We start from the raw sequence: 15,617 nt of genomic DNA on the forward strand, positions 1-15,617 counted from the left end.
TGTATTATTTCAATGTGCTGTACTGCAATGTTTTACTTTTTCTGTGAACCAACAGCTTTAAATTGTAACAGTTTTATATGCATTTATTTTTTGCTATGTATTTTTCTGTTTGCCCCCTAGCTGAGAATGTAAATGGTCATAACTGATCAATATTGATGCTCTACACTAGATAACAAATGCAAAAACATTTACAGCAGCTAGTGACACTACTGGAAAATCTGGCTACAGGCAATGGCAGACCAGCTTGGGGATCTGGTGACTACAGACATTTGTAGACTCCAGATTTTCATCTCTTTTTCTTTTAGCATGAGAAAGTACAGTTGTGTACACTTACCATAAATGTAGATGTTCGAGTGTATTCACTGTTGCAGTCATTACATTTGGGTAATCTGTTGGCAGGTTGCCCTCAGTCGGCCTGAATAACAAAGTCTTGGGTCCTGCGTCAGTTGCTGTCTCCACTTCCATGACGTCAGGTCGTCAGTGGTATAAAACATGCAGCCGACGCCATTTTATTCAGTTTTTCTTGCCCCAGATGTCAAGTGCCCCCCCCCCCCATGGGGATCAAAAAAAAAAAAAATATATATATATATATATATAAATAAACAGTAAATATATAAATGCACCTGTAGAAACAAAATTTACCTTCAACTAAAAGCAAATACACCACAAAGGCTTTTGAGTATAGTGAAGGAAAGAAGAGGTATAGAAAGGGGGATGGGTAACCCGGGCTGCAACAGTGAATACACTCGAACATCTACATTTATGGTAAGTGTACACAACTGTACTATGTTCTTCGTGTTTCACTGTTGCAGTCATTACATTTGGGTAGAATCCCAAAGCTATGGATGGGAGGATGGAACTAAACAGCATTAGGATTTCAGGGGAGTGCAGTGGCAAAGCCTGCCCTGGATTTGGAGAAGAGAGGTAAATAATAATGCTTTGTGAAGGTATAAACAGAGCTCCAAGGAGCAGCTTCAAGAATGTCTTTAGCTGGGACCCCTCTGAGAAAAGCTGCTGAAGTAGAGGCAGCCCTGGTGGAATGTGATCCGATTCCCTTGGGCACAGGTTTACCATGGTGCAGATAGCAGAAACGAATGCAGTGGCTTATCCACTTAGAAATAGTCTGCTTTGATATAGCCTTCCCCTCTGACCCGGCAGCAAATGCTACAAGTAGTTGCTCAGTCTTTCTTAGAGATATGGTCCTGTTTAAGTAGAATCTTAGTTGTCTGTGTATATCCAATGAATGCAGAATACACTCCCCCCTGTTCTGCGGATTTGGGTAAAAAGTTGGCAGGTGAATGGTCTGGTTAAGAGCCACACTGGATACCACCTTAGGCATAAAAGAAGGATTGGTCCTGAGGGACACCCTGTCCAGGTAAAATGTAATAAAAGGCTCCACTGCCATGAGAGTCTGTAGTTCTGAAACCCTTCTTGCTGAAGTGACTGCCAAGAAAAAAGATGTTTTCCAAGATAGAAATTTTAAATCCGCAGTAGCTACTGGTTCAAAAGGAGGCAGGGTGAGTTTTTCCAGCACAAAATTGAGGTCCCATGCAGGAGTTGGTGATCTTTTGGGAGGCCTTAAATTTTTGGCCCCTCTAAGATACTGTTTAAGCACAAGATGAGAAAAGAGAGGAGGCTCTGTGTTGTAATGAGCCGAGATGGCAGAGGCATGGATTTTTATTGAAGAAAAAGATAGGCCCCTTGTCAAGCATCTCAGTCAAATATTGTAAAATCTGAGGAATATTGGGATGCGCTGTCTCTATTCCTTGTGCCTGGTTCCAAACACAGAATCTCTTCCATTTATCAGCATAAGATTTTCTAGTACTAGGCCTTCTGGCTTCCAAAATGACATTCATCACAGACTTACTGAGAGGTGTTTGAATAATTAGTTGATTAGCCATGCTGCAAGATTCAGAGTTTGGAGCGGAGTGTGCAGAATTTGATAGTTCTGCTGAGACAGTAGATGAGGTATTTGAAGCAGGTACCATGGAGGAAGGTGAGACATATTCCTTAGAAGTGGGTACCAGTGCTGGCGAGGCCAGTCCGGAGCAATCAGGATCATTTTTGGTTTTTCCTGTCTTTTAGTAAGACCTTGGAGAGTAGAAGGCAGAGGGGGAAAGGCATAGACTGATAGCTTTTTCCAGCTGAAGGACAGTGCATCCATTTTCCATGCTTTTTTGTGATGAGTTCTTGTGCAGAATTTGTCCAACTGATAATTTTGGGGAGAGGCAAATAGATCTATGTCTGGGCTCACCCATTTCTGTGTTAACATGCTGAAGATTTGTGGATCCAGTTTCCATTCGTGCGGGTCCATAAGATTTCTGCTTAGGTCGTCTGCCAGAGTATTTTGCTTTTCTGGCTGGAATTGAGCTTGAAGATGTATTTGGTAAGTCAAGGCTGTGTTCCACAAGACCATGGCTAGTCTGCAAAGGGGATAGGAATGTGTACCCCCCCCTGCTTGTTTATGTACCACATAACTGTGGTGGTATCAGTCTTTCTCAGTAGTTTTCCTGGATGAAGTAAGTCCTTGAAGGCTGTCAGAGCATTCTGAACAGCTAGCATCTCTTTCTGGTTTATATGCAGATGCATTTGGTTTGGGCTCCATTTGCCCTGAATGCATCTCCGTGCCAGGTGGGCCCCCCCAAGCATAGTCTGATGCGTCTGTAGTTAGGGTTTGGGTGGCAGGGGGTAGAGTGAATGACAGTCCCTTGTTTTGGTGACATGTCTCTGCCCACCAAAGAAATTCCTGTGGTAGGCAGGGAATGAGAGGAATCATTGTTTCCAGACTGTGACAATGTTGACTCCATAAACGTTTTAGTTACCATTGAAGTTTCCTCATATGCAGTCTCGCATATGGAATTAGTAGAATGCAGGATGCCATGAACCCCAGAGCATGCAGAATTTGTCTTGCAGATAACTGGGTTTTTGTTGCCATTTGTCTGAAGTATGTTGTCAGTTGTCTTTGTTTGTCTGGCGTGAGGTAAGCCATCTGGGCAGTTGTATTCAAGCTTGCACCCAGGAATGTAATTATTTGAGAGGGTACCAGTTGTGATTTCTTTTCGATTATGGTGTATCCTAGGCACGCTAGAAACCTTTTTACAAACGCCAGATGTTGAAGAAGAGTGTCCTTGTCCTCTGCTTGAATGAGACAATCGTCCAGATAAGGATAAATTTGAATGCTTCTTTGTCTGCAGAAGGCAATTACTGGTGCCAGGCACTTTGTAAAGACCCTGGGCACAGTAGATAAGCCAAAGGGCAGTGCAGAGAACTGGTAATGCAAAAAACCTGCTTTGAAGTGGAGGTATCTTCTACATGATTCCCTTATTGGGATATGCAGGTATGCCTCTTTTAAGTCTAGAGTTACTAACCAAGCATTCCTGCCTAGCATAGGCAGTAGCTATTGTAAAGTCAGCATTTTGAATTTTGGAATGTCCAGGAACGTGTTAAAAAATCGATAAGTCCAGTATTGGACGCCATGAATTGTCTTTTCTGGGTACCAGGAAAAGTCTTGAATAAAAACCTTGTCCTTTTTCCTTTTCTGCTACTGGTTGAATAGCCCCCATATCCATGAGGGACATGACTTGTTTCTGGGCCTCTGCCCACTGGTTTTGTGGCAGATCCGGCCATCCGTTTGGAACTGGCAAAGTATGAAATGAAATCTGTACCCCTGGGATACTATGTTTAATACCCACTTGTCCTGGGTAATTAACTGCCAATTTTGAACATGAAGTGCTAGTTTCCCCTCCAAGGGGGCTGCCAAAAGATAAGTGCTTGGTGATGGTAGAATAAAGTCATTGAGACTGCTTACTATAGGGCTGTGCTTTGCTTCCTCCAGATTTGGAGGTGGAGGCACCCCATTGCTTTGACCTGTATGAACCCTGTGATTGGTATCTGGAGCCTTTTGAGCACCTGGATTTGCCCTGAGCGACTCTGTTGGACACAAGAAAGGACCAATTTTTAGTAGGCCAGTGCCTACTGAACCTGGGTGGCTGCACTTGCAAGAAATCTTTTATAGTTTGCATAGATTTAGCTTTGTCTTCCATTTTCTTTAAAACCTCTTCTGCCTTATTACCAAACAGAGTATCATGCTGCAAAGGAGCATCCAACAATTTAGCTTTAACATGATCAAGCAGATTTTGCTCCTTGAGCCAGGCATGCCTTCTAATCACAGATCCAGTAACAGCGGCCCTACAAGAGGCCTCCAAGGAATCAAAACCACATTGCAAAGTATGCTTTCCAACTTGTTCTGCTGAATGCAATAATTCCTGTAACTCTATTTTCCACACAATCAGAAATCAACATAATTTTCTGTTTCAGTAAGCCCATAACATGCTGTTGATATTTAAGGATATGAAACTGGGAGTTTAAAGCCCTGACCCTTATTGCCAAGGTTGCAGACGTATAAACCTTCTTACCCCATCTATCCAGCGCCTTGGAATCTCTTTCAGAAGGAGTAGGGTTTTTGGCTGTAGAGGCCTTTACACCCTTCGGACCCTGAGAAATAGTCTCAGGATCAGCAGCAGGATTTTTGAAAAGAAATTTGTGGGAGTCAGGAACCCTGTACTATCTGTCTGGCTTACTAGGAGCCAGAGGCAGGGAATCGGGAGCCATGCTTGATTCCGAGAACACATCATCCACAATGTCTAATACAAGAGGTATTGCAAAGACCTATGCTGAGGAAGAAGGAAATCCCTAAGCCTCTTTTTTGATTCAGAGAAGTCCTGACTCTCCCAGTGAAAATGTTCCCTTAAAGTATGCAAAGTCTCTCCAAAAGAGTAATCCTCAGGAGGAGATGCAGATGGGATGGATTCCTCTGCATCAGAATCCTCATAGGGTGGAACAGAAAATTCCTGATCAGAAGAGGAATCAAAAGAAATGGAAACCTGATCTGAAGATTCATAATCAGTGCCTTGCCTAGGCCTCTTAGCAGGTGGGGGTTTGGGAACCCCTGATCAAAATAATTAAATCCTCAGCCATTTTGATCATCTGTTTTTTAGGCATAGGGGCCTGAGCATGTGGCTCATGCATCAGTTTTATAGACATAGAAGTTGTTTTTGACCTTGTTTTTGTTGCTGGCATCGGTTTAATATAAAAATGTTGAGGCCTGAAAACACCCTCAGAAGCCGGTGCCTGCTCAGCAGCTCCGAACCCATCCAAGGGAGAGACATCCGTGGGTTCAATACTCTGAGATACTTGTGGCATACCGGACTCCAAATGGGTCTCGGTAGAGGCCTGCGACTCAAAAGTAGCGGGTAACAGGGGCTGCGAAAGCGCCTGCGTACTGGCGACTGGCTTAGGAGAAGCTTTGTGGTCGGTTTTGGACCTTGCCGGTCTGTCTTTTTCTTTGCGTTTTTTATGAACTCTGCTAGTCGGATTGCTAACCGATGACATTTCAGGATAATTAAATCTTGAACCAAAATATTTAGAAGCAAAAATATACCGACGCTTAACAGTGCGTTGCTTAAATCTAGCACAAAACCGACAGCAAGGTACGCTGTGATCTGGGCCTAGGCAAGGAATACAGTACAAATGAAAATCCTAATGAAGTATTTGTTTCCCACAAGTAATGCAATTATTAACTTTTACTGACATCGGAAAGGAGCAAGAAAAAGTTTCCCCAACGGGGTACTTAGCTTTAGTTTGAAGACTTCGGTTCTGAAACTCTAATACGAAAATTTCAGGAGTCGGCCAACCGACACTTGCGAACTGTTTCTGCTTCGGGCACCACACGGCAAGAAAGACTGAATAAAATGGCGTCGGCTGCATGTTTTATACCCCTGACGACCTGACGTCATGGAAGTGGAGACAGCAACCGACGCAGGACCCAAGACGTTGTTATTTAGGCCGACTGAGGGCAACCTGCCAGCTTATTACCCAAATGTAATGACTGCAACAGTGAAACAAGAAGAACATCGAGGGAGGGCACTCTAATGTGATGACTGCAAGAAGGAGATTAGCACAGAATGGCTCCTAGTAAATAACTGGAAATGGTCTGATAGGTTTGCCCGCACAATACACACGTCCGGATAAAATCACTTTAGCTACTAGATCTAGGAGACTGAATCTCTGATACCCTCCCTGTGGGAGGAATAAAGACACCTTGTTGAAGTTTCCAGTACTTTATTCAATTAAGCAGTTAGATGGACTTGTGCTCATGTTCTTTAGAACTATTCTTAGTCACAGTTTTACAGACCTTTTTATTTTTAACAAAACTGTGTTGATGCATTAGCTAAACATAACCGCCTTACTACTCTGCAGACCAGTGCTTGGTAAAAAGACAATTTCCTCTCCCTACGGTTAACTACAGCTGCACTTAACTTGTGATACAACACACAGCTAGTCTAATCTGGTAAGGTGTAAAGTACTCCAGTTTTAAACACATGGATTTTTCCCCCAGTTTCAAACTTCATAATCATTTTGCTAAGTGAAATTATTGTCATTGTCATTTCTATATCTGGAGTTACTGATTCAGAGAACGTCTGGGCTTTTCATTTTTTTCTCTGTAGTTGTGACAGTGGTGTTACTATGCATTTATAAATAATAAGAATGCTTCCCATCCCTCATAATGGGGGGGGGGGGGTCCATGGGTTGACCCTTCAATTTTTTTTCCTGTCAGGTTAACGATTCAACCAATTTGGTTCTTCTAATTGAAGAGCCACTTCAGAGTCAATGAAACATAAGAGAAGCTAAAGTAAAATTATATTTGTTTTACAACAGCACAATCTTGTGTATGTAAAACATATGCATTTCCCAACATGATACAGACCACCAAAGTGTTAGCACAATTCCAAGAGAAGGGGGAGCTAACAGCACACAAAACTAATCATATGAAATAGTTATTATAAGACTATTCGTGTTTAACACTAGATTGGTACATTCAACCAGTCAAACTAAGCAGACCATTATCCATAAAACCACCAAGTAAAAGACATCAAATGTTTTTTGTTCCACTACTTTCCTGTAAGAGTAAGACTACATTTCCTGCAGGAGCACAAGTATGAAGCATAAATAACAGTACACATATGCAGGGTCTTAAGACAACTGTCAGATAAAATCATGGGACACTCAAAATGTCATTATCCATGTAGCACTTACAATAACCAAGTATTTATGAACCTTAGCACAAAGTAATCATAAGCATCTCTTGCTTCTGCTACACACACACACACACACACACACACACACACACACACACACACACACACACACACACACAAACTCTCTCTACAGCAGGACTTTTCTCAGGAAAGTAGTTGCAACAATTTGCTTTTCCCACAGTCCAGCCATGTCCCTACATAAAATTAAGATTAGCTCAGGTAAAGGTTATACAATAACCACATGCATCTATAAGACTGATGCTAAGCATTAACGTTGCAGCTTTAGTGCTGTACAGAGTTAGATATCAACCTGCCTGAGCTAACGTTCTATACAACCTTTTTGACCGTTGTGTTCCTTATACAGAGAAGTATAGCTTAAAAATCACAAACCTTCAATTCAGAAGGAGCAACACTTGTATTCTGCAAGGTAAAGATGACTTTCTATGGAAACAGCAGGTGAGTTTTACTTACAGACTTACTTTTTTTTTTAATACAACAATACCCCACTACAATCCCCTTCACCATATTTCCTCTAAAGAGTATATGCAAAACCTAAACATAAAAAATCCATTCTGCTGTGGCAAAAATTATACATCACGTGCTTCAGTAGAGATTAGTGTTGAATGGATGAATGAGCATCATAATTGCTTGGCACACATCTCCACAAACACTGCTACTTTTAAAAAAATGGGCATATTTATCAGTGCAATGCACTGAAGCTTTGAACAGTAATAAGCCCCCAAACTGACCCATTTCTCTCAGCTGTAGTTGGTGCACTTACTGCTTCAAATTACTGTTGTTTACAAACTCAGAATCCATCATCCAGTTTCACAGATGTCTTATTTACCAGCCTCTAGCAGCAGCAGTCCCAAACATGACTCCATGGCATGCACAGGAACTAATTACTGGTGCAGGTCAGCCTCTCCTGTAAAATACAAGTGCATCAGAGTCACAGTCCAAGGCACAGGAGTTATGTGCCATTTCTGCTGTCAGACAAATTTAGTGCTATTAATTTCTCAGCATTGCCCAAGTTCCCTTCCCCCAGTTACAAATGCATACAGCATGGATGAGTAATGAAGAATCTGACCAGTGCTAATGAGCCATTCTCAGTAAATGAGGCAGAAGGATCCACCAGCACAAAATGTTTGAGGTGAATTAGTGCTCTGTTTTATGAACCAAGTCTCCAGTGTCTTTATTATGACACATTTACATAGTCCATGCAGTGCAAAGGTCTGAAAATGCATTCACCTACATGATTTAGGGGCTATCAGGACAGGATGCTAAAGCAAATAAGAAGCTGAGGAGCAAGTACAGGGCGTGCAAGTCTGAAGTCAAGATTTGCAATAAAACTTGTCAAAGAACAACTTCCCAGAAGGAAAGCAGGTGATCAGAACTAGAATGACACAAAACATAGGGTTCCATCTGTAATCAAGCAAGCAAACTATAAGCCCTCCTTGGTTTTGGCCTTCACATGTCCTCTGCAATCTCTCTCCCTAGTATCTATAACTACTTGGTCTCTGAAATAGTTAAAATGCCCATTTGCGGCAATTACATCATTGACTTATATAAATGGAATTTAGTAAAAGGAAATTTCTTCTCTTGGCAATAATATACAGATGGACTGAGACCGCAGTTACAAACGCACAGAAAATGGCACATCATGACAGCTCAGTTTTTAATTGCTCCCTCACTTCCGACATGTCCCATCACCTATCTCAGTTGATTGTTTTTCTACATCCTTACCCAGCTATAACATTCTCTGCTCCTGCCTTACTTTTTCTGATAAACACATCCACGTCTTAGCCATTCAGTGACAAAGCAAATCACTTTACCTGGTCTTTCACCATAACTGGTTGCATAAAGACTTATCAGCCAGGTTCAGCCAAAAGTACAAAGGTGGCAGTAAATACAGTTTGGAGTTAGGGAACTGTGATGCACCATAAGACCAGTAGTTCACCAGCCTGGTTGGTCTTGACAGCACGTGCAACTACTGTCATACTGCATAAAGTACAGCACTGTTTGCCTTGGTGGCTCCCTGGGAGACATACATGACAAAAATGTGATCAGATATGCACATATTAACTTTCTACAGGCATTTTGAGTGGAGAGAATTTTTTTTTCATTTTTGACAAGCAAAATACTATCCACAGTTGCAATAAAAAAGTTACTTTTGTCTTCAAATCTGCTTAAGCATTCTTTCTCTGAGATGGGAAAGAGATGCACTGCAATTTATCGAGATTGGGCTGCTTTCTAGTTAAGATGTTGCTTTGCAATTTCTTTTACTTCTGCTGTAGCATGGATCCCCCCACCCCCAACTGACGATGCTCGTTTTCTCTGCTACTTTGAGACTATTAGCAGATCACAAGGCACAGCTTGACATTTGTTTTTTTATGCTGTTCAGGTTCCATACCTTTCAATCTACGACCTCAGTTGTTTAGGGAATGTTCTACACTGGTTTACTCCAAGCTCTCCTGGAAAATGTATATTTTTGTCCTGGCTTTTTGCAAAAACTTTGACAATTTATATTTAAAATTTGTTTACTGGATACAACACTGATCACGGGGTGATCAACTTCAGTCTCAGCCCAGTTATACAAAAAGTCAGAATTACATTTAGTAAGTAATAACAACAGCATAATAAAAATAGACATCTGTGAAATACCATTATTAGATAACAAAAATGTAAAGTATACGTAATTGTAATTTTTTTACAATAAATCACAATAAATATTTAGAAAATGAAGCATCTGTGTAATAATTACAGTTGTGAATTGTGCAAGTACGAATAACATGATAGTTAAGTGGAATAAAGGATGTTATGAGCTTGTGAATAGCTGGAAGTTATGTTAAGCAAAAGGTTATGTGGGTGAGAAGTCTGGATTGGTGCAACTAAACATGCCACATGTGGGACAGTAAGATTGGTACTAGTAGGAAGAGTGATGAAGCTCAGGTTAGGTAATAAGGTTGGATGACAGGCAATTTCACTGAGCTAATAAAGAGGAGGTGGACTTTTAGTTGAGTCATAAATTTAGGGTAAGATGAGGTGTCTTATTTGTGCAGGAACATTTTCCCAGAGTCTGGAACCTAGTACAGAGAAACAGAGAGATGTCCAATGGATTTTAGTTTTTGGGGGGTTGCAGTGTTGAAGCAGAATAGTTGTGGTTTCTAAGGCTAAGAGAAAGACTGTCTAATCAATTTAGCTACTGGGGTAAGAAGGTCTGGTTGACTAGGAACGTGAATAGCTGGGATCCTAGAAAGCCAATTCTTTATTGAACAGGTTGCTGTTTTTCCTTATTTTAGTGATTCATAATGAAGTTCATTTTTAGGAGACTGGGTAATAAAGCTACAGATTTTACTGATAAATGTCTGAATGTTTACATTTGTGTGGAGCTTGTTTTTGATGGGGAGAGAGTATTCAAGTTGGAATGCCTTTCCCTAAGGCTGTTCTAGAATTTTTAATATAAAACAAGAGAAATTTTATTGGCACAAAACAGGAGAGAGTTAACCTTTCTCCTTGTCTAGTTAAGGTGCAGGGAGGGGGTAAAGCCAAGTACCAAGGTATTTAAAAGAGGTATTGTTTTCTATGGGAAGTTGTCATAGTCAAAGAGTTTTGTGTTCTTTTTTTTTTCTCCAGTTTCTGTTTGGTAACAAAAATCACAGTTATGGTTCTGTTGAAGTTGAAAATGAGTTTTTTGTTGTAGATAGAGGCTAAGAGATTCGCTTGCAGGCCCTTCTAGGGGTTGAGTACAGAGTTGAATGTGTGAAACAGTAACATATCATCTGCACAGAGTAGGTAAAGGAGATAAGGCAGGTTAAAGGGGAAGTTTATTTACAAAAACAGAGAATAGCAGAGGAGACCGTATGAAACCCAGAGGTTTTCCTTTTTGAAGGCTAATTGATTCAGAAACTGAGGTATGAACTTTGATGGAGAAGTGGTGACTGGTGAGATAGTTTGAAACCAAGGTGGGGAATTGGGACATATCTATTCATAGTAGTTGATGGAGGAGTATGCTGTGGTCAGTCAGGTTGAAGGCTTTTGTAAGATCAATAAAGATGGTGAAAGTGAGCTGGCCTCTGCTCACAGTTAGTAGCAATTCATTGCTTAAGGTCCAAAGGGCTGAATGTGCTCTGACTGTACCAAACCCATGTTGTTTATGGGAGAAAAAGGTTGTCGATTGTGATGTACTAGATGAGATGAACTTAACTGGAGTTTTTTAATTATTAATGCTACTGTATAAATGTTCGGTTTTTAAAAACTTTATTACATTTTAATTTACTCTTGCCGACAATTTCTTTATCCACCTCAAGGACAAGAGTGGAAAATGCTTCATCTGAGCAGTGACTGGCTTGCACAAGAAACAAATCAGATTCACTGAAAAATTAATAGCAATATGAAACACTTAAGGAAAGACAGCAACTACAATCAAATATCTTGAGTTTTAAAATATTAAGTCATCAATTCCAAGACAAGGAAAATGCTGGTAGACAAAAGCAACACGTAGTAAACAGGGAAATTAATACAAAAATGTAAAAATATTTACAAGAGTTAACATCACATGTGCGATAGCTCATCCACTTTCCTAAAACTCAAAATGGCTGAGCAATGTATCAAACTAATCCAGACAGGACTGTCAGCTAAGCCTAAACGGCTAGACAACACAATGGACAGACTAATAAATAAACATAAAATAATCAATTGTGACTGAAGGCCAAGGCAGTAGATCACAACAGACAACATTTCATCACACTTCACAGTCTCCAATTAAAGGTCTAGTGTAAAACCTTTGGTGTGTTTCACACACACACACACACACACACACACACACACACACACACACACACACACACACACAAGCCTGTAACTGTTAGAAAAGCTACATCTAAAGATATCCCAATTCCTCTGCACGACACGCTCCAGAGACCTCAAACTCATTACCACAATCAACAGAACATGCTGGAGGGACATGTTCATAACCCAGAGACTACCGATGCTATGGAATAGACTTCCCATACATGTCAAGCAGAGCACCTCACTGGCTCTCCAAGAGAAATCTTGATGAGTGGATGGGAAATATAAAATTCACCCTGGGGATTACTCTAGTGGCTCTACTCGACAGAGGCACTAGGAACTAATGGCGGGTGACATGATGCCAAGGAAAACCTGTAGGCTAGGCTTGTAAAGGCTCCAGGGCCATTAGCCTAGTACACACCTATGAACCTATGAACTGATCACTTTTTCAGGGTTGTGATCACTACTCTGTAATACAAGTTTTCTTGTAAAGTTTTTGTTGCTTTAAAAATGTTGTTACAATTTACCACAAATGCCCAAAGTCAAAATCGAACACCTGCCATCATATTCTCTTGGCAAGTTGACAATGTTATTTTGTTGGCTCATGTAAACTTGTCTGTTGTTTCCATGAGTAGTCACCCCCCCCCCCTTTTTTTTTTTAATTATTTCCTTTTCAAAATGTGTTGGATGGGGGAAACACTAAGTAGTAAACACATACTATTTTTTGTTGTTAAACTGTTAATTAACAGCTTGTCAGTTAACTAATTACAAATGTGTCAATTAAGCAATTAATTAGCGACTGCCCCATGATGATATCAGTATGTCTAATTCAGAATTGACACAAGTTAAGCGTTCAGTATTGACTTCCATGTGTTGGGAAGTTATTTTTTAGTAGCAAAATGTTAAAAGAAAAAACTTTCTTATATTACAACTTACATTACAAAATACTGATCGCAAGCACAAAGATGTGATCATCTTACAGGTTTTTCTACTCAGTTAAATATACACAAACCTTTGGACTTGACATTTAAACCTGATTAAATAATGTGAAACCCTCATATAGTGAAGAATTGTCTCAAACAGTATGCCCTCTTGCAATACATGACGGCTTTAAAACAATAACTGAATAACTTACTGTATCCTTGCGCTCTAGAGAAGCCAGGACAAAGCAGTGGTAGTTAAGATCCCCAGACAATGGCTTGTTGTAGAATCCGTTGTAGTACTTCTCATCTCCCAAAGTGAAGGTTTCTGGCAGGTGGTCCAGCTGTGCAGCAATGTAAGGTTTCGCACCTTCTGCCTGCCGACGGCTTCTGGATAAATGCTGGCTTAACATATCAAATAGCTGGAAAATAAAAAATAATGAAAAAAGTTACACACATCACAAGTCTGCTGCATGCATATCATGGACAAAGGTCAACCATTTTATCAAGTTTCTGAATAAGAACAGCAGTTATGATTTAAACACTGGCACTTGCCACAGTTAGTGACCTCCCTCCTACCAAAAACTCAGCATTTTATCTGAAATCACCAACTCACTGACCTACAATGTCAGTCTCTCACTTCAACTGTGACTTAAGTTGCTGTCAGTCTCGCATGACGGAGAAAAAAAGTAGGCATAAGGCTATTGTCACTAAGTACTAAAACAGTCCAAACAAAATCTCACCTTCTTTGAAGCTAACACTGATTTCCCAGTCACTGCTCAAGTTACCTTCTAAGGATCCATGCCAAGGGCAGAGGAAAGATGTACATGAAGGGTGACCAACAACCAGACAGAGAGACCTCAAACATGAATTAAGAGAGGTATACTGAGCTGCTATTTTGTAAGAAAAGGACAGACATGAAAGCTCATAGAGATACAGAAAAAAATCCTGATGTGTCTCTCAGGCCTCACATCAACTAAAATACATTCATGTTACATATCATCATTAAAGGGTTCATTCAGCTTTTGATGGCTTTGCCACTGGAGAGAAAGTAATCAAAGACTTTGGGAGATTAAAATAACTCCTGAAAAATGAGAGAGAGAGAGCTGCAGGCAACATAACTGATAACTAGTTGGGAATATACATAATCAGAAAAAAAAGGACAAACACTGCTCTCCATGTTCTCTACTCAGCCACAGGTTGACTGCCAAGATCTCCAACATTTGAAATAACCATGTCATTTGATGTCATTGCATCCAACCTCTGTTGCTCTAAGCAGCTCTTATAAATACATAAACCTCCCAGGCCATCAACTTCAAACTCTTGCCCATGCAAGATGCAAAGTGACCCTTAAAATGGAAACTTACTCAGCTACACACTTTTTGGAATGTCTACACCATCTGCCCATACAGCAGTGATGCGTTCAACAGTCCATGTTCAGCAATGGACGTTCTTTCATGCGGCTCTACAGGATGACAAAGCATCCCTTAAACAGCACCTGCTTTTTTACCAGATTAAACATTTTGTGCACAACAATATGGACTTCGGCAGCAAATAGTGGTTATATGCTGAATGGAATGGTATCAGACTCATCACTTGACATAAGGCACTGGGGGTAGCTGTCAGAATGAAGCAAGGGTGCAAAGCATCTCCACCCAAAAAAAAAAAAAAAGTTCTGGAGGCACCCTGTTCAATGGATAGTGCAACACTTTGGTTACATGCCTGGGAACACCACCGTTTTCCCCCCACGCGGGTAGGCAGTAAATGATCAGCCATCCTTGACTTCATTAACAACCTTTCACTCTGCAAGCCAACAGGGGATATGAATGGTGTGGAAATGGACAGAGTACCTTAGCGAAGAGTTCTTATGGTCTAAAGGAAAGAGGGTTGGTCATGACTATAGGAGTGTTGACACCAGAGGATGGAGGAAGCCATGGCCAGAAGTGACAGTGATGCTGTCTTTGGAATAGTGTGTATCATCCGCAGTACACCAGGCTTGTGACCATGAAGCAAACATCGAGTCCTTGCATGGTCGCAAAGGGAATTTGCCAGTATTATCATGACTGTATTACTATAGATGGCCTTGGTGATGCAGTGGTTAGTGCTGTTGCCTCACAGCAAGAGGTTCTCCGGTTTGATTCTCGGCTGGAGCGCCTTGTGTAGAGTCTGCATGTCATACCTGTGGTCGAGTGAGTTTTAAAGACATGCAGGTAAATGCGTGTGTGTCTGCCTTCTGTGAAGGTTGGGCACCAAGCTGGCAACTCGACACTGTAAAAACTCCACTGCCAATCAATCTGCGGACCAGTGATCCACTGTGGCGATCCCTAACATGGGAAGAGCCATAAAGACAGCCCTACATAAAGAGCACTGTACCCAGAACATTTACTTATATAAACCACCCCCACAGTTTTACAACAAAACCTACTGGGTACCGATAAGGTGTAAGGTAGTTTTTACCCAAATGGATGCATGGATGCACAGTCCTAAAATGTAACCACAAGCATTACAATTCACCACATTTATACATTCCCCTTACACTGAGTGGTTTTTTAGTTGGATTTGTCTATTTTTAAACATCTGTACTACTGTTCTATTCTGGGCACCAACAGCAATAATGTCTTACACCACTACCTCACACATAAGATCCCAGAAAGCCGGGCATGCTTTACTCTTCTCAAGGATATGCATGTTGTGTTGACACAGGCCCTCCAGCAAAACCTCTGTGCCTGTGCAGTGAACTTTTAACTTTTCCATATGTTGCCGTTCTCTCAAGACATGCCCAATTGTGTGTGTATGTGTGTGTGTGAATATA

General features: G+C 40.9%; 1 protein-coding gene across 18 annotated transcripts in view; it reads right to left on the reverse strand.

Annotated features, from left to right (window-relative positions):
• PTPRF (protein tyrosine phosphatase receptor type F) overlaps positions 1-15,617 on the reverse strand; it is a 3,404,399-nt gene that overhangs the window by 713,816 nt on the left and 2,674,966 nt on the right. For all 18 annotated transcript variants that reach the window (XM_044085436.1, XM_044085429.1, XM_044085440.1 and 15 more), the window contains one exon: positions 13,021-13,227. In XM_044085436.1, coding sequence (XP_043941371.1) covers positions 13,021-13,227 — 207 coding nt within the window. The remainder of the gene's footprint in view (positions 1-13,020; positions 13,228-15,617) is intronic.

Source organism: Protopterus annectens, chromosome 10.part0 (assembly GCF_019279795.1).
Source record: "Protopterus annectens isolate FY-2018-M chromosome 10.part0, PAN1.0, whole genome shotgun sequence".
Lineage (NCBI taxonomy): Eukaryota > Metazoa > Chordata > Ceratodontiformes > Protopteridae > Protopterus > Protopterus annectens.